Consider the following 25,998-nt stretch of genomic DNA (forward strand, 5'->3'; position numbering starts at 1 on the left):
TATATATATATATATATATATATATATATATATATATATAGTTATATATAGAGTATATGAGACAATATGAGGGTGTGGAATACACAGGCCGGCTCTGCTATATACAGAACGTAGACGAGATTAGGGCGAGGTAACCCCAGGCTGAGGGGACTCACCGGGAAGTCCATGAAGGGTGTAGCAGCCCGGGGCAGGGCGCTCTCCTCCCGCTGGGTCCCCCGCATGATTCCGGCCTTCCTCCGCTCCATGTCCGCTGCCTCCTCTAGGCCGCCGCCGCCGCCGCAGTTGACTGTCCAGACTTCCTGGATGTGAGCTAATGGGCGGAGCCGGCCCGTTGACATTGACTGACTCCGCCCATATGCTCTGTGTTTGTTGGTTCCATACGCAGTACAAATTGTTGCTGCTTAGCAGTTTAAGAAAGTGAAATGTTTTCAAAAAAATAAATAACTCACCTTTACCTGTAAAAGATCCATCCTCTAACGGAGCCCAGCAAGTCTTGTGCTGTCACGGTTTCCCTCTTCTTTCCAACACACTCTGTTCTGTCCAGCACCGCCATCTTGCTTTGCGTGGATTGGGTGGTGTGGTGCCTATCTCACTGCACCTGCCTGAGATTAAACACTTTTATTCTTAGGCTACTACAAACACACGTTCAATATTTATCATTGTTAATGAACATTTAACAATCAATTAATGAGGCATGTCACTGGAAACAAAAGACCGTTCTGGTGTATTTCTTTGGGCGATTGTTCTCTATCTATTGTGTGTACGGTCGTTCAGTGATCGTGGATAGTTCTGAGGTACACGTTCTCAAGTACATATCACTACCGGCATCCCTCAAACGATCGTATCTAGTGTGTGTACATTATTGGTGGATTATATTTGAACGTATCATTACAGCATGTACAGAACTGTGCACTCGACGATCGTTCAAACTAATCATTGATCTGTGGTTAGTAGTTCGTTTTCTAAGGACAATTATTGCATGTGTGTACCTAGCCTTACGATAAAAGAAATGTTCTTAATGACACATGAGTGATTGCAGGCATGCGCAGAAGAAGCAGCCCACTGCTTCTGGGGATATTTGACGCAAGTTTCAGGACAATGTCATGTTCCCCTTTAGTCTTCACCATTTAGAACAGGGGTCGGCAAACTTTTATGGCCACTCGGCCATTTCAGGGGTGGGAGGGAGCACACTAGGCCAGACTCTGAGTCCGGCCCTAATGGCTCTGCCCCCCAAAGGGAAATCCCTCTACTCTGTATGCATTGCGAAGGAGAGGAATTTACCTTCTGGGAGCTTTCCCTATTTACCGCGGCGGTGGAATTATCAGGTTACCACGGTAAATAGGGGAGCCACAGCAAGGAGGCGGCACTGGCGCTCCAGCGGCTCCAACTCCGGTAGTTCGTATTGCCCCCTGGCCGACCTGGCCGGCAATGCCGCGGGTTGCCAGCAGGCATTAGGCCGGATCGGCAAGGGGGCGTTGGGCCGGAACGAACTAACGGCTAGGCCTTATCTGGCCTAAAGGCCGTAGTTTGCCGACCCCTGATTTAGAAGAAACCATATCCTGCACAATGCAAATTCTAGTGAAGTAAAGCGGATCTATTACCAACATTTTTACTTTATATAAAAAGATAGGTAACTATCTTCTTTTTTTCCCTGTCTAAATCATTTATTTATTTTTTCCAAAAAAGGCTAGGCCCCTACCCTTCTGTCTTTACTGTGGCAGAGGTAACATATCCATATGTCACACATCCCATGAGGCTTCAGATTGCTCCTTCTGCGGATGCTCAATCTTCCCCATTGCAAGAGGAAGATGATGACCCTCCTGCAATAAAAGAAACTTACCTGCCTGTTTTCTAGTGTTACCAGGTATGTATGTGTGGGAGTCATTTTAAAGGCCTGGCCAATCAAGATGGCTTGTGATCAAGCAGGTAAGTTTATTTGATGGGACAGGCGATGTCCCTTCTGCAACAAATGACTGGCATGATCACAATTGTATACTTTTTTAATCTTTAGTTCTTCTTCAACTCACCCACAACCCCACAGGCTATTTTATGACATCAATATTATACCTTCATCAATAACCCAACCATCATATTAACCCTACAAAAGCAGAAGAATACAAGAACCTACCGCGCTCCCTATTGTGAAGGCTGGAATCCGGCTGGTAGTGAGGCGAGTGTACGCGCATACTCGAGTCCGGACCGCGGTAATCCGCAATCGATGGCCGCGCGTACTTTCGCGCTTCCAGCGAGCGCGGATTTTATTGATGAATCAGGGGCAATGTACAAATATAAACGGGCTCCAATAGGTGTGTCTCATCTAAAGCATGTTGCTACTTATTGGCAATAAGCATTTCCATATATCTTTAGAAAAATTTGTATAGAATACCTGTGGATCTCAAACTCCCATCCACTGTTGTCAGCCCTGTTAGCTGGACTATTAAACTTCACCTAATCTTCACCCTCTCAGTTCCCCTTCACACTGTGTGTAGAAAAAGGGCTCCAAGACAATGTCGTTCTGGAGTGCTAAATCAATAGGTACTGACCTCCCTGCAGCTTTACCTTAATAAGAATTACAAGCTGAGTATTGATGTTATAGATAGTAAAAAAAAAAAGCAGGAAAAATGTCCAATATACTTAATAATGGGACATCATCTAGAGGGGAAGATGAAGGTTTGAGCCAAGCCTGAACAATCACTTCTCTATAGATGTAAGAGGCAGCACACCTGTACATGGCTTGTACCTCTTGGGCCTGAGACTGACTAGCTTCTGAGGTTGTACATTTGGCCGTTGCTTCTTTTTTATGGCATTTGAACTTCATTCAGATTTGCCTGAAAAAATACTTCAATTTCCAGCTGTTAATCAGAGGGCACCCCCATTCCACAGCCCAGATCCCTTTTCTGCTTCCATTGTGATGAATGCAGATAACCAAGTTGACCTGCTGTTATCTACTCTGCATGGTATGTATTATACCTGCAGAAAACTGCGCCAATTTCCATACACATGTGAATGTTCTTCTTTAGTATCTTTTTCTCGCCTTAGTGACTGAGGGAACAGAGAAATGCAGGATGGTGAAAATATCCTTAATATCTTTTTTTTTTATCAAACTGTCCTATCCTAGGTATCTCCCGCTGAGCAAGATAACCTTCTTTAACCATTTGCTGTGAACACATTTCTCAGAAGTAATATGATGTCAGTGATGATGGGAAAAAACCTAAAAAAACATGGAAAACGTTTTTCATTTTAATGTCAAGCTTTAACCACCTGAGAGTTACACTGATGTCTAGATTTCTGTACCAAAAGCGTTACAGGTTTTCATGAAATTTTTTTTTTATAGTGCAGAAGTCTTGAATTTTCAGGATTTCCCCTAATTACTTTGAAACAAAGGAGAGCCTTAAAATCAATTTTGCTGATACTTAGGGCCTTATTTATTAAAGCTCTCCAAGGCTGGAGAAGATATACGTTTCATCAGTGGAGCCAGGTGATCCAGCAAACCTAAAATGGATTTCTTCAAAGTAATTTGCTATTTGCTAGCAAATGTCTTTAATCCTGGACCAGATCCATTCCAGGTTTGCTGGATCACCCAGCTTCACTGATTTTGTATCCTCTCCAGCCTTGGAGAGTTTATTTAAATCAGGCCCATTGTGTAAGAGACTTTTTTCTTTCTTACCTACAAAACCAGTGGCAATGTTCCATTTTCTGAGGATAAGGAAGCAGGCAGCAAGCGGAAGCCTGTACAGCCTTACTGTGAAGGGGCAACAAAGACAGAAGGTGAGGTGTCAGAGAATTTTAAGGCCTCCCAGATACCTGATTTGCAGGACCCGTGCACCTCCCATAATCCTTAGCAAGTGTGGTGTACAATACCTGTTCATGTTTAACTCCCAGCATTCAGTAGAAAGAGTCCACAATACACATGAATCCTAGTTTTTATCACAGGTCTGAACGTAAGCTTAAGGTATTTCAAGCAAGTTTTGTAAATAATTTATTTAGATCAGTTTATAAAAAAAGTGTGGTGGGACTTTATAGTCATACAAGTGTATATAATGAAAATGTTACTTTATTTACCAAATAAAAAAACACAATAAATGACCACAACTTGACATCATAAAAAAACAAGGTAATCTCCTCTATTCAGGACTGGATGCCAGCATATGTGGTTCATTTGTATAGTGTTATACTGTATAAATTAAGGATCAGAAAGATGAAAAATATGGGTTGCAACAATGTGTCTAAAGCAGTGTTTTTCAACCATTTTTGAGCCACGGCACATTTTTTACATTAAAAAAATCCTGCGGCACACCACAAATCAAAAGTGTTACAAAATTACACTTTGTAGCTAATTCTCGCCTCTAAAAATAAACAAGGCGCTTGAGCTACCTACTGCCACCCACTGATGCAAAGGTTCACATTTTAAGTTTAGATGATCAGGCCAGTCATAGTTGCAGAAAGGGATAGGCATAGTGGGTGACGGACCCTAAATACTCAGACAACAGAGCAATGTAATAATGTACTTATGTCCTCTGCTACTTATGTCCACTGACTAAGGACATGCCCCGGGCTCACAGGAATATTATGAATGATAGCTGGACTGTTCTGTAAAGTAGAACTAAACTTAAAAAAAAAAATCTCACACCTTTTTTCCGCAGATCCTTCCATCCCTCCAGAGATGGCCTTTGATTGGGCCCCACGCTGTCCTGTAGTCCTCCTTCGTCCGTATTGTTCTGGCTACGTCACTCATTCTCACACTGCGCAGGCGCTAGATTGGGTGATGTAGCCTGTTGTAAAGGTGTGTCGATATCATCACGCATATATGAGAGAGGCTTTTTTTCCCCCATATGTAGGAAAAAGTCCCTTCTGGGCATGTCTGAGATCCCGCATGCACAGAAGGAGCAGCCAGGTCATCATTTACTAGTTGTATTTATGATTCAGCAATCAGATTTTTAATTTGACCAACATTCTAAAACCCCAAACACACACAACCAAGTGATGATTATAAAAAATGTTGTCTTTTGCAAACCACATTTTATTATTGTCAGTGCACTTTATACATTTTAGTGTCCTCTTACACCAATAGAGGATGCAGGGCCTCATATATAAAAACAATATAATTTCAAATAATCTGTAAATTGGATGATTTTAAAATGTGTAGTGCACAAAGCAACCACAGAGATACTTTAATTGGTAAAAGAAAAAAAAAATGAAAGCGACTAATCCTTTGCTAATAGTAAACCTCACACTAAATTCAAGGTTTTCTATGAGGCTTACTGGTAAATAAATATAATTATATCCCTATTCAAAACACCCGTATCATTATACAAATCCTGAATTTAAAAAAGTCTGGGTTGAAATCTCGAACCCTGAGGTCACAGAGGCTTTTATTTGATGCATGCACAATGTCATCCAAGGGCTCTTGCACTGGGAACGGCTGACCTGTGTTTCAAGTGCATGTTCAACAGAAGGCTGCAGATTCCCAATTACTTGCAATGATGTAGTGTGAAGGATTATTAAGAAGCGCTTGACTTGTTTTTGTTGCCACGTGCTATTGAGATGCATTTGCATTACTTGTAAAATGGGTCAGCGCAACCTTTGCTGTTTTCAGGCAGATGCTTTAAGCAATGTTGCATTTGAATGCAAAAGGATGCGTTTTGCAACACTACCCATCTTCATGAGCCCTAAAACTATTAACGGATTTGGCTACAACTAAAGTATGATGACCTGCCTATGCAATCTTTTTGAAATATTTGCAGATAGGCCCTCACAGTACATAGCCATTGGAAAATTTTGTTTACCCGACACAAAAAAACTTAAGGTCAAACAGACCTATGGAAGCTTATCATAATATTAAAAGATGCTCAGAGCTGATATTTCATTTTTTTAGAACAAACATTCATTTTCTGTGGATGTTAGCTAATAAGTCATAGGCCTATTTTTTATAAACATCAGGGATTTCAGTGGCAAGGATTTCCTAGGATTTCCTCCTATATGGTGGCCATATGCATCACATGGCCAAAGGTTTGTGAACACCTTCACACCTATATAGGTTTGCTGGACATCACATTCCAAAACTATGTACTTTAATACAAATTTTGTGTCTACAACAGCTTCCAATCTTTTACTTGTGTCCTTTTAGCCAAAGAAGCATTTGTGAGGTTGGGTATTGATGAGAAAGAGAAGACCTGGCTTGCTCGGGTCTACAAACTTTGGACCAAATAAAAGAAGCGATTGTCAGGTGTCCACAAAGTTTGACCATAAAGTGTACATGGTTAAAATGAATGTGTGCTTTGGCCATACAATGTAACGGGTTCACTTCAAAGTCTGCCCTGACCTCCCCATCCACTTGCCTTGGATGGATAGGATTGCAGATACGCATGTTACTGCAGAAAAATATCACTACAGGAACCTCAAACAGGCTAGAAATTTTCAGAAATTTAAGTTGGGTGCCTACCCAAAGTGAAATATCAGTTCTGAATGTAGCAATATTTATTACAATAGGCCAATGAGAACAAGGGCTGCAGTGTCTGGGCTGAGCAGCAGCACAGCAGGTGGGGGCTGCATATTGTTGTATGACAATTTCAAGTCTGGCAAACCTCCAAGATGCTAGAATGTAAAATCTATGTTACTGCAGCATTTATTCTAACACAGTCCTGTGATGGAAAGCAGCTTTGCTCCACCATGACCTTTTCCTGTCTCTGCTAATATTAGGAGATGTGATCATTGCCATTAATCCTCTCACTTCATACAGAATGCTGAAGATGACAGTCTTTAGCCCATGGTGTCTGCAGCTGCCACGCTGCACAAAGCATCATTACGTTGCTGTTTAATGAGGTTTCCTAAGGGCCGGCTTTGGCTGCTGTAGCTTCTCTGAGATTTTGTCTTTCCTCTCGGTATCGGAGTCAGAAGAGGACTCGTTGCCACTCTGCTGCTTCTGCCACATTCCTGCGTAGATGCCTCCCTTAGAGAGTAGCTCTTCATGTCTAAAAGCAAAGGAGAACAGAGATTGTCATTTAACCATCTTGGCCATTCATAAGGTACTACTCCCATATATGTATATAAATGGTGATTTTATCAAGGAAACCTATGCTTCCCATCATAGAGTATTTCTACTTAAAAAAAGAACTGAATTTGTTGGCGGGTGATGAGCTTCTGCTATAACCAGTAAGTATGCACAGCATACTTACTGATTCTGGCACAGATTTATAAGTGTGCAGCTGCTCTGCAGCGATGACAGGTCTAGAACTTCATTGCTGCATCTGAGGTAGGCACCAACTTTGGTGTCGGTTCCACGATGTACTGCCAAAACGATGATGGGCAGCACGGTTGCTCAGGGGTTAGCACTCCGGCCTTTGCAGTGCTACGTCCTAGGTTCGAATCCCAGCCAGGACACTATCTGCATGGAGTTTGCAGGTTCTCCCCGTGCCTGCGTCGGTTTCCCCCGGGTACTCTGGTTTCTTCTCACATCCCAAAAATGTGCAGTTAATTAGCTTCCCCCTAAAATTGACCTTAGACTACATTAATGACATATGACTATAGTAGGGACATTAGATTGTGAGCTCCTTTGAGGGACAGTTAGTGACATGACTATGGACTTTGTACAGCGCTGCTATATAAATACTGTGTAATATTAACGATCCTCAGCCAGACATTGCATGTCTGTTTTGTCAATTAGCACTACCTCCTGGTGACTTTTTGAGTTTAGGTTCACTATAACCACTGTTTAAAATTAAGTGTACCTGTGCTTCACAATTGCTTAAACATACTAAACTCCAATTTAACTTTGTTAAATTTTTAATAGGGCTGGGCAAGCCCCCACACGACACTGCTTGTGCCTGCTGCATAGTCACTTAGTGATTATTATTCACAGATTTGCACAACAGCCAGCGAGCTAGAATTTTTAGAGGATTATCAATCCTCCATACTTCAGGTTTAGTGAGGGATTATGTAATCAGAATTAAGGATGTCACTGACAAACATTTGGTGTGCAAAAACCGGTTACTTAAATTTACTGAATTATGTATATTGGTATTTCATATGTAAACCCCAACAATAATTTTCTTTAGAGTTAAAACACCAACCCTCTATAAAATAAAACTAATATGTGAGTGAACATCCCAAGACAGGTTGCAAAAAAAAAAAAAAAAAAGTAATGAAAAAAAGAAACTATGCAACCATCACATCTAAAAACTGGTGGGTGCAATATAGTATATCAACATTAAAAGGCTTAGTTATACTTTAGAAGACAGCCTATCTTAAATAGGATATTCTGCAGAATGTGGACATTTTCATAAATGGTTTTATTGGTGGCCAAGTTATCCAGAGTTACCCAGACTGCTGCCCTTACCTTCCTCTTTCTACAATTTGTCCTTCTTTCAGAACCAGAATCTGATCTGCATTGATCACAGTGGAGAGTCTGGAAACACATAAGTAAAATAAATAACAATTGAAAACATTTTGTTGTTCACCAACAATTCATCTAAATCATGTGACAGAAATAGGACCATTTCAAGATCGAGTCTTACCGATGAGCAACAACAATTGTAGTGCGGTTGGCGCAAACTTTGGCTAAGGAAGCTTGGATGTTGCGTTCTGTTTCAGTGTCCAGTGCTGAGGTGGCCTATTAGGAGAAAGGAGAAAATTAATGTGAGTTTACGGGAAATAAACCTCAGAGGAGCATAGCACAGAGTTCCAGATGTTACTACCAATATGGACTTACAACATAGTAGCTAAATAAATACATTTTTGCGATGCCTTCCTAGAAATTAGTTTCAACCTTTTTAACATAAGGGAACCCTTGAACTATCTTACAGGTCTTCAAGGAACCCCTAATATATTTACTATATTCACAGCTCACAGTACAGGAATGTGGTGGTCAGTAGGAAGAATGCCTCTTACTTTGTTGGCCAGTGGGAAGCATAGCACCCCTACAGATAGCCAAAAAGATCATTGGGGTCACTTAAACAAACTGCTAATTGCTCCAGGAACCCTGGTTAGGAAATACTGGGTTAGATGCTTTTTTGTTTTCACTGCAGTAAGCTTTCCTATTGGCAAGAGTTTTCCTCACTTCTTGTCTTGGTTAACACGCAGGACAGAAGAAAAATATCTCCAAAGCAGATACTTACCAACCAAACCCAAAAAATCTTCTGCATTGTACTAGAAAAACAGAATTGTGGGTTTCCATTTAAAAGTTTTCTCCCAATTTAAGAGTTTTTCCTAAATCTGTAATTACTGTTATTCACCCACCATCACGAAAGGAGAGTATCCGTTCATGTATATCAGCTGCAGCTGCTGCTTGCTCCACTTCCTCATCAGTGGCACTGACTCTTCCATAGCGGATATTATTTCTTATCGTATCATTAAAAAGCACAGTGTCTTGAGGTACCACCCCGATGTGGGAACGCAGGGAGGCTTGTAATACCTAGAGGAATGACATTCAAAAGAATATTCTAAACATGTATAACATGTTCCTTACTAATAAAATGTAATTTACCCAAATGAAAAACCTTTAGATTAGAAAGAGTTAAAAAATCCTATAGTGTTTTAAGCAAACCCTTGCTTTGCCTACTCAAGAAGACTATCTACCTTGTCCACAGTTCTGGGCTAATACCCAAACACCAGGACAAGACAGAAAAGAGAATATGGTAATAGATAATTCTTAGACATAATTAGACATCTTCCTTACACAATAACAAATCGTTATTTCGGAGTTAAGTTCTGCTCAAGGGAAAAGTGCTGGAAAGTTTTTTTCTTGCCATACAAACCCTGTGGAACATGCACAGTAGTCGTTATGATGATGGATCAGGTGGAGACCCTGTAAAGCTTTCATACTATCAGTTCACTCACTGTGGAAATATCCTGCCCATCGATCCGGATGCCGCCTCCTTTCACATCATAAAAGCGGAAAAGAAGACGGATGATTGTGCTTTTTCCAGAGCCTGAGGGCCCCACCTGGAAAAAGAAGAAATAGTCTTAAATCCAAGTTCATCATGCACCCCAGCTTTAGTCCCTTACCATTCTGGTGCTGAGGACCTTAACCTCCTGAGCGGTTCATTTCTGTATGGTTTTATGTGTCTAACAGCTGTACGTTTTTCATGAAAGTTTAGTTTACAGTATAATAAATTAGTATCAGTATAATAAAGTTTAAAACACAAAATCATGTCCAAAGAATAAATTAAATGATAAAAAAAAAAAATATATATACTCATACTATTAAGTTATACTGAAAAAAAATGTTCACGAAAGACAATGTACTACTTTTACACATTAAAATCCACTTTATTGCATTCATTACAAATAGATTTGAATTTCCCGCCGCACCCGAACGTAACGTCCGCTCGCACTGTCTCCGGTGACTCGAGTGGAGAGAACGCCGGCCGGAGGAAGGAAGAAGACATGAAGGATGCCGGCAGATCAGGTTAAGTCACAATTTACAATTGTTTTCCATAGTTTTAGCTAGCCACACTCGGGGTTACCACTTCCAGCTCCTTTTTTATGCTGGGGAGGTTAATAGTCCAGTATCTCTTACTGGGAATTGTAGTTTTAGGACATCTAGACATGCTTAGGTTTTGTAATATGGTTAATGAAACTCACCAGTGCCACAGTCTGCCCTGGCATCACAGTGAAAGAGACATCTCGGAGGATCTCGCGCCTACAGTGGTGCAGAATGAAAGAGGTAATCATTTTTAATTATTATATTGTGTATTTTATGTCACAATAACTGCAAGGTTATGGGACTCTATTTATATAACATCTGACATTCACTCAAATGTTCCCTGGTGGGAATCATTTACTGCCATTGAAACACTAAAACAGATTAAGATCTAAAACAGCGGTCGCCAACCTTTTCAGGTCTGCAGATGCATGACACAGCTTGCCCACTTCCCTGAGCCTGGGAACTGCTTGGGGGAGTGGGCAGGCTCCCTGCGGCGGCTCTGGTCGGTGCATTCCCACTCGGGGACGCACCAACCAGAGCCACAGACCCCCAAAATTTTCTCGCAGACCACTGGTTGGTGACCACTGACCTAAAAGATTCCCACAAGGGAATGTCAGTATCCCTGTTTTATATATAGAGCCCATAGAGTTGTTACTCCTTCTGTAATTGGGTTAGTCTGTTGGAAGTTGCTGGCAGGGGGGGGGGGATGTCCCCCAGAGTGACATCATGACATAACCCCGCCCACTCTCCCATCGCAGATCTGGGCCTGCAATGGGAGAGTGGGTGGGTGTGTCCAGGGACACAGCTTTCCCACTTCCCTGAGCCTGGGAACTGCTCGGGGGAGTAGGCAGGCTCCCTGCGGCGGCTCTGGTCGGTGCATTCCCACTCGGGGATGCACCAACCAGAGCCACAGACCCCCAAAATTTTCTCGCAGACCACTGGTTGGTGACCACTGACCTAAAAGATTCTCACAAGGGAATGTCAGTATCCCTGTTTTATATATAGAGCCCATAGAGTTGTTACTCCTTCTGTAATTGGGTTAGTCTGTTGGAAGTTGCTGGCAGACTTGTTCACTCACTGTTTTCATGGGAGTTTTGCAGCAAGAATGATTCACCTGAGCTCTCAGCTCTGCATTCCTGACCTGGTGCTTACATTATGGATATATGGCTATATGCAAACAAGCAAAAAACATGCAAAAGCATCTATACAAAACTCAAGTGTTAAACAAACAATAGTGGCAGACTTAGCGGACTACTTGTTCTTTTTCTGCTGTTATTATTCTAGACTTCTACTAACATTCTATGAATCTAACTAATGGAGAATGCACTTGAAGGACTTATGGTTACAGTTTGCCTTTGGAGTGCCCAGTGGATAAAAGTTGATCGGTCATACAGTGGCCAGCATTTACCCATAGCTGAAAGAACGGTTGTTGGAATACATGGAGATCCATTGGCGTTAGGATTCCCTAGCCTGATCCTGGTCACCTGACCTGTCACAATTACATTCTCTCCTACCAACAAGGAGTTCTCTTTGCTTTGCTAAGTAGTGAAATCCAATGTGCTGCAGAAACCACACTGCAGGCTAATTCTTTAACCAGCTGCAATACAGCAGACAATACACAGACATCTGCATATTGGACTTGGTGGCTACATTCGTTTTCACTTTTTAGGCCAGGCCAAGGTACTGAGAAAAAGTAAGTGTATCCATCCAGATAAAAGAATTGTGTTAATCACAGGGTCACCAAGTGCAAATAAAGGAACAATTATGCTCTTTCATCAAGCTAGGACTCGCAGTAGATTGTTTCTACCCGTACCCATCTGTATAGCTGAAATGGACATTCTCAAACTCAATTCTTCCAGTGCGAAACCTCAGTGGGGCAGCATTCACCAAATCCTTCACCTGTGGAATGTAAGGACAGACAAGACAGCAATCAATAAGGGTAATCAGCCATTAACTACACAGATGGCCATACACATTAAATCTAATTGTATAATCTCACTTTGCTGCTGTGGATCTGGGAGCAGAAAACCAAGCTACAGGTAACAAAGTTTGCACACAGCTGTGGCCACATTGCAAATCCTGCAACAGCAACTGTACAGGTAAAAACTACTTATCACTTTTGGGAACCCACCACAAACTGACGTGAAAAAAATGGTTACCAACTACTACTTGTTTAATTTAATGGGAGCAGTTGGGATTTTCATTTCACATGTTGGGAGCGTTTATTTTATATCTCTATTGGTGGATCTATTGGAAATTGTACAATAGATACAGTTGCTCACCTCTTGCTCTTCACTGAAAAGTTCGAACATGTTTTCCATGTCGATGAATGAATTCTGAATCATCCTGTAACAGACAAAGACACTTACATAGAATCGCTGATAGGTTTAGTAAACCTTTCTACCTCCCAGCCCCTACCTCTGACCTGTTCCTAACTCCCAGATTTCCCTTTTTATTTCTAGAAATTGGACATTTGCCAAGACACCAAGAAACCCTTAATGGAAAAAACCTAAAGGTTGCCATTGCTGGCCTCCTGCCTACTTGAACTGGATTAACAGCTGGAGGTAATAAATACAATGCATCAGTAGGGTATCAAGGTAACAAAAAACAATCGAAAAAACATCTTAAAAAGTATACAAAGTTACACCACTTCCTTCCTTACATCTAAATTCCTTCCATTACTAGCAATGTGACTACTGCTACCTCAACTCCCTTAAAGGACCAAACCCCCCCACAGTGACATTTTAGTTTCAGCGGGAGACAATTGAGCAAAATCAGCCTCTCACTACAAATTTTTTTGGATATACCAATACCAAGATCCTCCTGCCATAGTTTCCTCTATATTTCCCAGCTACCTATTTTACATTCTCCATAACATAAGGTAAATAAAAATCCAGCAGCTTTGATTGGAACCCCTTACAATGAGCGCAGTTGGTTTAAAGACCTAGAACTCCAAGCAGGGATAGTGGGAACCCTTGGCACATCAGGTGTACAGGGCTGGGAAATCCATGCAGGGATAGTAAAAGCCCCACAAACAGGAACAGAAGTACAGACCAGTGCAGGGATGATGGGGGCTCTTTATAATGGGCACATCCCCAAAACTTCATGCAGGGATAGTGGGAAACTCATACGATAAGTACAGCAGATGTACATTCCTGGGAAACCCATGCAGTATTTGTGGAAACCCCTACTAACAGACACATAAGTACAAAGTAGTGCATGGATCTCACCAACAGAGTCCTCAACAGATAAGAAAAAAGTAGTTGAACTCTCCAACCTTTATCAAAAACAAAAATATCAGTTCTGTGTGACTCAACCCTTTTATTTGTATCTGTACCTTTTATTGATAATGTTTTTTATCCTAGTGCATGTTTTAATGTTGAAGGCCCAAAAAGATTTTTACTGCTCCATGAAATTAAATTTCAAATTAAATGATAAAATAAATAATCTGATTCTTTTATCATCTCATATCCCCTCTATTCAATACTAAAACACAGTCCATCACAGAATACTTTCAATTGAAACAATACCTGTTTAACACTGTCACCATCTTACCTGTAGTAGGTACCAAACCAGTTGAGCGGTGTGTAAAGCTGGATGATATAGGTGCCAAAAAGCACATAGTCACCAACCTGCATATATAAAATAGAAGCATGTCAGAAAGTGTATCAATCTGTGCAGATATTTGCAGCACAGGAACACAGCCAGTTAGTACAACTCACTTTAAACTTGTTTTCAGTGACAAAGTAAGCGCACAGCAATGAGCCAGCCAACAGGCCAAGGCCAATGATAAGGTTCTGGGTCTGGTTTAAGAAAGCCAGTGTAGCGTTAACTTTCCACTCTGATACCTAAAAGAAGGATAAAAATTGAAGAAGGTATGGTCCAATGCACGAAAACACAAGATATTGAATTTGTCTTTGCACAGAAATCCCAATATACCTGGTATTTAAGAATGGAATCATTGAATCTGTTCACCTCGTATTCTTCAGCATTATAATATTTCACCTGAAATGCAACAGATAGAAGTACATTAAAAAACTGAAACGTGAACAGGCAATTTGCCAACTTAATACCCAATAAAATATTCAGAGAGCTTATAGAAAACCAATTTTTAAAAGGGCTTATACTAGAATCCTATTATTTAAAATATAAAAATGTCTGCAAGTGCTAAGACTGAAGACCTAATAAGCTTTTAGTTTAAATCAGTGGAACACATTCCAAGCGCATAAAGCATTTGCTGTGTTAAGTCTTACAGTTAATTTCATTGAATAGAAAAGACTGTCTTTGGCCATTGTGCTGCAAATTAGAACTCTTGGGGGAGAAGCAGTGGTCTCTCTACATGTGTCTGAAATGCTCGCTGCCTAATGAAAGCCAAGTCACTCTGTGGTATCATGCATTGTAGTGTGCTGCAACAGATATGTGTTCCCCAGTGTTGTATTAGTGTGTTGGGGTGCCATTTTAAATAAACAAGACCAAAATTTAAGACATACCAGGCATTATTGTGCACATTGCTGTGATGAACATGCATGTACCACGTGTAAAATGTAAACTAAATCAACGTATTTACTGTAACAACCCATTAAGTTGACATTTTTCCTGCTTGGCTTCATATTACCACCGGGGAAATGATGCAAACATAAGGTATTACTGAATATTTACAGAAAATACCTGTAACCCGAAAATTTTACTCCAATTGTCCCTGAACTTTTTCACAATCTTTGTAAAGTGAACATTTGCAAAACTGGGGGATGGTAATACCCATCTCCAGCCAATAACACGTTTATTTTGTTGGAAATTATTAGATCTACAGATTTCATTGTTTATCGAGGAAGAGACAAACAGCAATGCTAAACTCAGAAAGCTAGAAAAAGAAAAAAAATTCCTTTTGCAGGGAGTTACCTGCACATTGAAAGAGTTAAATCCTGGTTAAGTTCTAAGGGGAACTTAAGTGGATCTTTTACTTAACCTTCATTCCCCTGGTGGTTGGTGCATTCCTGTACCATCCTCTCAGGATCCTCACTTACAATGCAGGACTGGTGATCCTACAGAATGACATAAAATGTTGTCGCTAATTGGGCGACTGCACACGTCAGACAGATTCTAGCCCAAGACGATCATGGCCATTCGTCTCAGGCAATGATCATCTGACGTGTGTACGCAGCCTATTATTATTATTAAACACAGCGCTTTGTATTGCAACTGCAGTGAAGAAAGAGAACATACAATGTCATTTTCATGCACCACGCCTTGAGGTTAGATCGTAACTAAAACATGATTTATGATACACAAGTCATATAAATGTCACACAAGAGGAATTGCTAGTGAGCACAATTTACAGCACACACTGAAAGAAAAAAAAGGTCACCGTTTCAAAGTTTAGCAGAGAGTCTACAGCTCGGGATTTGGCTTCATTGTCTCTGGTGTTCATTTCTCGGCGGTATTTCGTTCTCCATTCTGTGATGATGATGGTGAGAGCTGCCAATGAGAAATATGACAATTATTGACTATTAATGGATTACACCCAAATCACAGAGTGAATCAAGTCTTTCCAAGAAAATCATAGGTTCATAGGTTGATACAATCATAGGCGGTATCAACTGTATCCTTGGCATTTATCTAAATTTGATTTGTTAACCATGTTTGGTAATGTCAGATTCACAGCTCATTATATAGACCTTTTTATAGTTTTATTATTATTAATAATATGTATTTATATTAGCGCCAACATATTTTGCAACGCTTTACAAAGTCCACAGTGATGTCACTAGGTGTCCCTCAAAAGGAGCTCACAATCTAATGTCCTCGCTATAGTCCTTAACACAATCAGTCATATGTAATTAACATGGTCTAAGGACAATTTTTGGGGGGAAGCCAATTAACCTAACTGCATGTTTTTTGGAATGTGGGAGGAAACCGGAGTACCTGGAGAAAACGCAAACACGGAGAGAACCTGCAAACTCCATGAAGAATATGTTCTGGATGAGATTCAAACCTAGGACCTAACGCTGCAAAGGCCAGAGTGCTAACCTCTCAGGCCACCATGCTGCCAAAATTATGATGAAAAATAAAACCAATGACACTCTGTTCTATGAAGAAGCATTGCAAGGATAACAAGAGTGGTGGTTGGGGTCAGTCATAGATTTCCAACCAAGGTGGTCACAAACAACTGTTTAGGGTAATGAAAGTTTTGCCATGGTGTCAGGCAATTAGCTGTTTACCTGAACACTACAACATGGGGGAGATCACATTCTTCCATATACTCAGGCATACCCTGGAGGTGACAGGGTGGCACACATATATGATTATTGAAAGCTTAACATACTCCTAGCAAAAATCAAGTTCCCAAAAAATCAAGCAAGAAAAGGTGGCATGGACAGCAGAGCCCGATCTAGCATAGGTACTCATTTTTACCCCTTTATAACTACTACAGAGCGAACTGGAACACATCTCAGATACAAAAAAATAAAATAATACACTTGGTAATATACTTACTTAGATACAAAGTCATACAGATAAAAATAATCAACCCGAACCACGCATTGAAGGAAGACGTGAAATAGATGATCCCAATGATAATATCAGCAATGGTTGGAAATATACTAAATACAATGTAACTGAAAGAGAAAGGAAAGTTCATTAGTGCTCAGCAGTGCCAGTCCTATGATTAATGCATCACTAATACACGATAACTCAGCTTTTAATAAAGATTATAGCCAACATGGGGGCAACAATAAAGTGCCACATACAGGTCTTAGCCCACAACACTTTATGCAGTCTTGTATTCATTGTAGCATTATGGACATTCTGTAATGCTCAATACTGACCAGCTTCTTGGTGAAGCACCTAGGAACCCCGAAACCTGTTCATCGACTCTGTCCCCACCCCAACTACTGGTTTATAAAGCTGTGCATTATAATAAACGAGCATTGATTGTATCAAAGAATGGGTAGGCAGAGCTTCTGGGCAGATTTCAGGGGTTCCAGGTTCTCTGATGGCACCATGCGGGCACCAGATGAGCCATCGAACCAGTGCAAGTGGCGTTATCCTCCCCCCACAGGTTTACTTTGCACCAGCACCATATTCCATGGTAGATGCTAAATATTCCAGTGTTGGCATTTAATGTCAATCACACCTCAGCAGACTGTTGATGCTGCTAGTCCCTCTGTCCACGCTACGTAAAACCTCCCCCGTCTTACGCCCGAGATGCCAACGCAAGGACAAGGCGTGCAGGTGGGCGAACAGGCGGATCTGCACCTCGCGGTTTGTAAACTGCTGCACTCGGATCCATAGGAAGGTTCTTAGGTTACTTACAAACCCAGTCGCGCCTAAAAGACAGAAAAAAATAAATGCCAAGGATTATAGCAAAGGCCAAGTAGAAAATAAGAGGACATGTACAACTGATGGTGCAACAAATGCAGTTACCTGCACCTCCTCCTTGAAGCAGCTTGAGGAGAACATAGAGGCAGACGGTGAGAGCCAAAGTGTGCCAGGGAGATCCTTCCGTTAGCTGGTCCACTGTGATGGAGATAAGATATACAGTCACATGATCAAGCTTAAAAAATGCACCAACGCTGAACATTCTGATAGGACAGGAGCGAGAGAGATGAGCTCATCAGTCTCCTGCTCGTCTTTCACTGTCCAGAAACAGCCTGTGGGACGGATGGGACCTGGAAGCCTTGCTGAACTGCAGCAGAGACAAATCAAATCTTCTGCCCTGCCAGACAGCACTGTGCAAATCTCAGCAATGGAAAGACAAATATACAAACCCCATTGCAACTAAAACTTACATAAAAAGAAAAAAATAATATATAAAAATTAAAAAAATAATCTGTCTAAAATATTTTTATTTTACATCTGCCCACGGGCCTTCCTTTAGTCTTGCACAGTTGTACAGCTTGGTGCATTAGAAGCTGCAGCAGGTCAGATAGAGCCCGCTTCCATTGCTGGAGAAGGTTCAGCATCATCTAGCCCCGCCCTTCCCAGCCTGGGTGTCTGTGGCCCCGTCCATTTAATCCATTGGATTGCAGTTGTTGCAATCATGGAGGCTTAGCTTCACCTATAAATGTACTTTGGACACGCATTTCAAATTCTCCCCAAAACCAGCACACTGCTTGCATTGGGGCTGACAGCTCTTGAAAGATGTACCAAGCCAGGGTGCTGTGACTGTTATAGGAAGCTATGTATAGCACCCTACTGGCTCCTCCTACCCAGATGAAAATTAAGGCTTAAAAGCCTATCTCACCTATTTTCTTGTAAAATATAGGTACGAAGACATTGATAGCTCGTTCCACACCCATTAAGCCCATGCAGACAAGAACCAGAAGCTGAAGTAGTACATTCCCCCGTGGCCACAGATATGGAACCAGGAGCCGCACTTTCTTCCAGAAACCCTGCCATGTGGACTGGTTCTGATTGTTTAACAAGGGCTGAAATAAAAAAATAGAAAGAATAAGACACAAAAATAATAATCACAGTTTGGACAAATCAAAGAAGAGCACAGGCCTTGACTTACCACCCTCCCCTATTTCTTGTACAGTTTCAATTAGAGACAGACAGACTAAAAGTAAACCCGTCAAGCATTTGCTGCTATCTGGGGCTGCACTGCAGAGATATGCACAAACATATGATATTGATCTGTATGTTTTTTTTTCAATGCTTTTTTATAATGGACAATAAATATTGCACACATTTGATGTCCCTGTTGAGAGCAGACAAGGCTGCTGTGCTGTACTACAACCCCCAGCAGTGTTATCAGCCGAGGGGGACTGTTTGGTGATATGATGGGCTAAATAAGCAAAACCAACCATTACTATATCCTATAAGTCCGGGGCTCTCAGTATAGACAGCACGGGGGGGAACTGGTTTTGGAGAGACAGCACAATAGCCAATCTGAGTCAGCAAACAGCAATACATCCCCAGAAAACAGAAAGCAAACTGCAATTCTGCAGCTGCAGAGCAACTAGATCTAATTGGAGAGGCATGCTGGGAGTTATAGTTCCTTCACAGCAGGTCTGCCACTTATTACATCCACATTAATGAATTGGTAAACGCATACAAGCAGAGAATTCGGACTTTTCCCACTGTCCTGGTCAGATGGGTGCAGGATGTACATGACTTTTTGTTCAAAGCCTTTGTGATAGAACTTTGCTAAGGGGTTGTGTACACAGGAATTTGTATGTGACGGGAATGTTTTTCTCCTTTTACAGGTAAGCAGCAGCTCAGAAAAGATTCACATGCAAGCCGATTGCCCCTGAAGGATACACCTACCCTTTATTTTGAACATGCAAACTGGTATTTTGCTTTCCTTTTTTTCCAAATAAATGTAAAATAGCCATTGCACTGGGATTGCAGAAGATCTTGGACCTTCCTAAAAGAATGCCAAGCAATACTAGAGGCCGCGAAGAAGAGATGCTACTAACCTCAGATGCTACTTAGGCCAAATTCCACCTACACTAAGATGCAGCCTGCTCTGCCTGTACCAACAATACATCACTATGCCACTGCGCCCTTCAATAGCATTTTATAATAGCAATACAGCGATCTCCCCAGCCCCTTTTATTTGGGCGCACTGCCCGGCCAAACCACCTGGCTTATTTTGGGTGGTTAGTGAAAACTTTTGTCACAATACAGGGGCACTGGAGAGTTGGGGTATATTATATGGATGATAGAAAAATGGGGAGTTAGAAATGTTGGAACAAAGTTAAGTAAAACGTAAGAAAGAGGAGTTATAGGGGTTACCGGATTCCTACAGCAACTCTAAATTTGGGAACTGGGAACTCTAAATTTGTCACGTGTTACCCCATCCAATTTTTGACCACCCACCTACAGCTGGGGAGAAAACTGGCAATGGAATGATGTCCACTGGTGATAGTGGAAATCCAAATTTCAGTAATTTTGCAAAACAGCCCTAAGATACCCCCCCTGCTAGGAGAGGGGAGGTTTAGGGGTCCCCTATGGCTCACTGAGCGGTCCATCTTTATCACAATGATTGTATTAAGCCTATACATAGGCAGCCTTCAAAGGACAAAGAACTGTGATACATGTGACATATTTCTATAACTTTTCAAATACATCCATAAAGAAATCAAAAATAATATTAACAATATTAAAAAGAATATAAATAACCCACCAATGTTTACACCAAAATTCATCTCACCTGAGTATTCTCCACATCTCGCTCATCTTCATTGATAAGAATGATGTACGGTTTGCGTGGCCGGCCAGGGGCCAAAATTCCCAGCACAAAGAGGAACATTGTGCAGAGGTATCGCAGGGTCCACAGAGCAAACTGAACCTGTCCAGGAATAATGAGTCAGGATAAACACATATTGAACATGGGACCACATGGGGTTCATAGATGAAGAGGTGCTGACTACAGGGACACATGACAACATGTGAGAGAAGAGGTTCCTAAACCTATCCACAAAAGAATTATCAATGGCACCCCTTGAAATAAACGTATGAAAGACAAAGAGCAAATAAAGAGAACAGCTGGGTTGATATAGCATTATGTAAATTGTATTCAGTGTTCTCCCCAGCCCCTTTTAGCTGGGCGCACCACCCGGCACTTTTCAGCAACCACGCAGCTGTTTTTGAGTGGCTACTGAGAAGTTGGGTCACAATATAGGGGCTGCCACCCGGCTACAATTTATTTCCACTGGCTTAAAAAAATTTCTGGATTGAACACAGGAAAGGTAAAAGGAAATGTTTACGCAGATATAGGTCTTTACATAGGACAAAATCACTTGCCCAGTTATGGATAGGTGGGGATAGCTGTGCTATACAAAGCTTTCCTTATCTTGTCCTAGCGACCCAATGTATTGGCTGGACAATTGTAGTTGCAAGTGAGTGATTTTAAGAAAGGAGAGGCAGTCTTTTTACACAACGCGTTTCGCCATGTAGGCTTCCTCAGGGGATTAGGAGACTTCTAGCATAAACTGATATGCAGAGAAAATAAATATTATTTCCTAGACAAGACAGATATAAATAAGCCTGAAGTACCAAAGCTCCAAGTCTGAAAATCCCCTGAGGAAGCCTACACAACAAAACGTGTCTGGAAATGAAACATTCTCTCCTTTCTTAAACATTCCTAAAGTGCAACTACGATTGATGTGAATTAGCCCTTTTAAAACCCTCAGTTTAAATCAGATACAAAACAAATAAATTCCAGGTGCATTAATACAAAAGAGATTGTAAAGATCCTATATGTTGTTTTTTTAGAGGCCACCCACGCCCTAGTAGAAAAGGCCGTCCCCTGTCCACCTCTGCCAGGTCTTTAATGAAAGCAGGGGTATCAAGCCAAAGTGGCCAAAAGCTACGGGAAACCTTTGGTTACAAGTGAATTGAAAAATTTGGCCTGCCTAAGCTTTACCCGGGAATTTGTTTTACCTCCGCCTTGGGGCCCATTCCTTACCAACGCAAGGGCTTCTTCTCTGTCTGGACAAATTCTGGATTTAATTTCCTAACCCTAGACAAATAAAGAAGGTCACCTCCTCATTGGGCTACTATTGTCCTGAAGCAGAAAGATGAAATGTAAAATATAGATGTGAAAATCTATAAATGAGGACAACTCTCTGGAATTTCTGTAACTTCCTGTTGTGTCTCTGGAACAGGACGTAGAGGGACCCCAGTGGGTAAAGAATCATCATTAGTTATTCATAAAATGTAAATTTCCCCCTTTCCCAATGTCCCTATGGAAAAAATAAAACCGGTGCTTACTTTGCGCTCAGCAGTATCCATGTTCGTCCACCACCAGTGTGGGCTCTGCCAAGATATGAATGCCAGGTTCTCAGCAGCAAACGCCAGGGCCCAGAATATCAGAAGAACGGCACCGTGGCCCCTGCTCCTCTCTCTCTCCAGGGCCCTTGTCCGCTCCAAATGAAGAAGCCAAATGCTGAAAGCCCAGGCGCCTGCGTAGAGACAGCCGTGCACAATCATGTACCCATAGATCACATTGCCACCCGCGGCCTGCCAAATCAGGCCTCCCAGAGCCTGTAGGAACAGCAACACGGACAGCACCAGCTGCAGGCGGTAAAGGCGAGATTTGGGGATGTATTTGGGCTCCATCGTCCGACTGTGCTTGGCATAGCAAGCAGACTGCAAAGTTCCCAAGAAGATGGAGAAGCTGAGCAACACCGATGGGACCAGAGTGAAATAAAAGCAGGGAGTGAGGCCGCTGTCCAGCCAAGCCTGGGACACACTGCCATTGTGCTCGCAGTAACTCCCTAGCGCCACCATTCTCTCAACTCACAGTACTGCACCTATGGAGGAAAAAAAAGTGCATTAGCACATTCTGCAATTTGATTAGGTGAACAGGCAATAATAGAATTCAGGAACAAATCAGTCCAGAAATGAGCAGGCACCAAGATTTCCCCAGCCCCACATGATATAGGAAACCGGAACTGGTCTTCTCAGGGCTGTAATGCCAATCTTCCAGTTTTAATGCTTTCCTGAGTGATCGAGCATGTTAACAAATCAGTAAGGTCAGGGCACCTGATCAGCATCCAGGTCAGTGACACAGAAGTCACCAATATCCAAGGTTTTGGTAGTGCAGCCTGGTAAAAAACCTACATGACCGAATCACAGCAGGAAATGCTCCATTTAGGCTACAGTGACGTGACAACCATAAATTCATGAACTCTCCCATTTTTTTCAGTAGTCACCAGGACAAAGAGAGGTTAGATTTCCCCAGTGGGACACCAATGTGAACCTGTCATGGCTTCTAAACAAAACCAACGCACTGTGGTCGCATGTGTTACATGTTGATTTGTTGCAGAATCACAACGCATGGTTAGACACTTGCAATGCAATGCAATACAAAAAAGAGCAACTTGCAGTATTTTATTGCAATACCAGTTGTGGTGTATGCGCAGCCCAATTGGAAGAAGGCAACATGTATGAATTATAGGTTATTTAAACAGACTGTGCTAAGCCCATACATAATGCACATTACATACATACATAATGTGAGAAGCTTGCAGTATGCAGAATAAATCATTTCAGTTGTGTACAAGACACACACACACTCACACACGTAACCGAACCTTGGGGAAGAATCTTGGGAAAGCTCAGAATCCCAATTCTTGTGAGATGATGATACTGCACTGTGCAGAAAAGTGTTCTTGCTGTATTGGGGATCCGAAGCTTTTCCAATACACTTCAGACCCGCTAATATCACCGTATCACCCCCAGGACATAAGCCGAGTCTTTTATGTAATCCATTTTGACAGCGCTGAACAGCCACATAGGCAGACCATGCATTTTACTACAAGATCCACTTTTACTACATTGACCACTCGAAATTCTTGCACCGTCATCCTACAATTACTTCACACAATCATCTGTTTACTGTAACTTGTCACACGCACAGCCTGTTTGGTTAGTTGTCCTCTGTACAATAATGACTGCTATTGGGGCCGGGTGCAGGAGTCATCTTCTACTCACCCTCCCCCACCTTCTCCATAAAACACAACCCCCCAATCTGTACTGCGCTCATTCATTCTTCCACTGCTGGAGACAATTTCCACTGACAATTTGGTGTGCAGCTTCAGAATTCACACCGAGGTCAAGCAAAGTCTGCTCTGCTGGTAAAACCTACCTGCTGGTGACAGTTAGCTCCTCTTTAAGTGTGACATCCCAACTGATACATTTGAATACAGGAAACTTTGTAACATTTTATGAGTGATACTTTACATAATGAAGAAATGTTCTGATTAAAGTTCATCTGATGTCTGAACTCATTCATGCAGCGCGCGGTGTATTCCAGCACCGTACAGAGCACTGGAGTCCCATTCGTAATAAATTCCATAGGGAGCAATTTGTTCAATCAATTATTGATTATTTGCTCATCTCATTGAATAATCCCAACTGATTATAACAGTTTCCCAACCAGGGTTCCTCCAGAGGTTGCTGGGGGTTCCTTGAGCAATGAGCAGTTCAGACCTCTCAGGTCAGTTTAGGTGACACCAATGATATTTTTGTCTATCTGTAAGGGTGACATTCTTCCCACTGACCAGCAATGTAAGAGGAATTCTTCCTACTCACCATCACACTAATATACTGCGATTATAGAAGGGGTTCCACGAGATCTTAAAGTTCAAGGGTCAAGGGTTCAAATATCAAGGGTCCCCCGTGTAAAAATGGCTGAGAAATGCTGGATTATAGTAATAACAGATCTCCCCATGTAGCCCTCACACCTGATACATACACAGGATGAACATGGGACATGCATGTGTTTTGCACACACATAATCATAGCACATCTTTTCCGGATCTATAATTCCATGTGTTGACTGACCACCATTAGACATAGTTGGCGTGTGGTGTGCAGGGTGGGCTTGCTGGTGTGTAATGCTAGGCTTGCCTCCAGTGACACGCTATGTACACATGTGTGCAGGATAATATACAATATACCTCCATGCAGAATGATGCAAGGATTCAGGATGTGAATACAGATTATACCCCCTGCCTATCCCAGTGACCCCAATCATGGCTGTGATATACCCTGGGTGTCACCTTTACCTCTGTATGTAGTCCAGCAGTCACAATGTGTCAGTGATCAGTGCAGGTCAATGTCAGCACATGGCTCCGAATCCGCTGCTCCTTTTCTGGGTCGGGTTTACTGGAGTCTGTGAGCTCCCAGTATACACGGTTTTTTCTTCTTTGTGTACTCTAAGCTTCAGTGTCCCGGTGGCCCCCGTCGGTGTCAGTGCGCATGCTCCGTCCCGCGGTAGGGTGTCTCCGGTGTCTTACTGCCCGCTGTGTTCTACCATCCATGACTAAGCAGCTGCGCGCATTGCAGAGGAGCCGATAGCGTGACACGGCGAATTCCAGCAGAATCGCTTCAGTCCAATCACAGCAAAGCTACCTGTGCGATGGGCGGAGTCCCACACTGCGTTCTTTCCTGATTGGCTCATTATTTACTTAATCCAAATCCATTATTATCTCCGCACCTTGTGGGCGGGGAACCATCAGAAAAAGTTCTTACTTGAGGATTTGCATTAGAATAATGTAATATTGGGAATGATTCTCTTGGGCAGTATTGGCTGATCACACAGCGAATGATATCCTTACAAGGAATATTTCACTTAGCTAAGTAAAATAGAGGAATTTCTGCTGACTTCAACTGTCCAATCATATGCCAGGATTTTTTTCTTTTTGTTTTCCTAGCATGTAATTGGGCACTCCTTGTGATGTGAATTTTCATCACAAAACCTGGCCTAAGTGAATGATTATTCACCTTGGTAAGGAAACAGCCCTAATAAATCTGAACAATTGAATATCCAAGCAGTGAAATGCGTTTAAATTTTCCCCGAGCTGCAATGTCATTTTAACAGCCATAATAAATAAAAAACAGTAGCCACTAAACATTCTCTTTTATAAATCATGAGCTATAAAGCCTCATGGGGAGTAAATTCTTTTTAGTGTGCTAGATGAATCATGGGGCTCTATTTACAAAACGGAATCAGACATTCCTTTAAGGGAATCTGCCAGGCCCAGGTGTGTTTCATTACCACAAATTGATTCCCACCAGGGAATGCGTGAGGGAAAGATTCCCTCTTTTATAAATTGATTTGT

The 25,998-nt window shown here is 41.8% G+C and overlaps 2 protein-coding genes across 2 annotated transcripts in view; both read right to left on the bottom strand.

Annotated features, from left to right (window-relative positions):
• The window catches only part of CNPPD1 (cyclin Pas1/PHO80 domain containing 1), a 17,600-nt gene extending 17,306 nt beyond the window's left edge, over positions 1-294 (bottom strand). Inside the window, exon 1 of the mRNA XM_072418023.1 lies at positions 156-294. Within this exon, the coding sequence (XP_072274124.1) occupies positions 156-245 (90 nt within the window). The 5' untranslated portion in view covers positions 246-294. The remainder of the gene's footprint in view (positions 1-155) is intronic.
• A 4,705-nt stretch (positions 295-4,999) lies between these two features.
• On the bottom strand, positions 5,000-25,113 carry ABCB6 (ATP binding cassette subfamily B member 6 (LAN blood group)). The gene is made up of 20 exons (XM_072419080.1): positions 24,943-25,113; positions 22,142-22,683; positions 20,580-20,717; positions 18,666-18,849; positions 17,846-17,938; positions 17,556-17,748; positions 16,916-17,037; positions 15,789-15,898; positions 14,363-14,428; positions 14,146-14,271; positions 13,979-14,055; positions 12,706-12,769; positions 12,237-12,322; positions 10,582-10,639; positions 9,835-9,939; positions 9,231-9,409; positions 9,114-9,144; positions 8,514-8,608; positions 8,336-8,404; positions 5,000-6,971 (listed from the first exon to the last, which is right to left on the bottom strand). The coding sequence occupies exons 2-20, from the start codon at positions 22,658-22,660 to the stop codon at positions 6,815-6,817; spliced, it is 2,472 nt and encodes an 823-aa protein (XP_072275181.1). The 5' UTR covers positions 22,661-22,683; positions 24,943-25,113; the 3' UTR covers positions 5,000-6,814.
• Positions 25,114-25,998: the final 885 nt, after the last annotated feature.

The sequence above is a fragment of the Pyxicephalus adspersus genome, chromosome 7 (assembly GCF_032062135.1).
Source record: "Pyxicephalus adspersus chromosome 7, UCB_Pads_2.0, whole genome shotgun sequence".
NCBI classification, from domain to species: Eukaryota; Metazoa; Chordata; class Amphibia; order Anura; family Pyxicephalidae; genus Pyxicephalus; species Pyxicephalus adspersus.

Coding starts and splice junctions, on each gene's coding strand:
- ABCB6 (XM_072419080.1), bottom strand. CDS start 22,660: ATGGTGGCGCTAGGGAGTTACTGCGAGCACAATGGCAGTGTGTCCCAG. Junction 9,410..9,834: donor ATGGGCAGGATATTTCCACA/GTGAGTGAACTG, acceptor TCATTCCTCTAG/GTATTACAAGCCTCCCTGCG. Junction 8,609..9,113: donor AGATTTTTTGGGTTTGGTTG/GTAAGTATCTGC, acceptor TTCTCCTAATAG/GCCACCTCAGCACTGGACAC.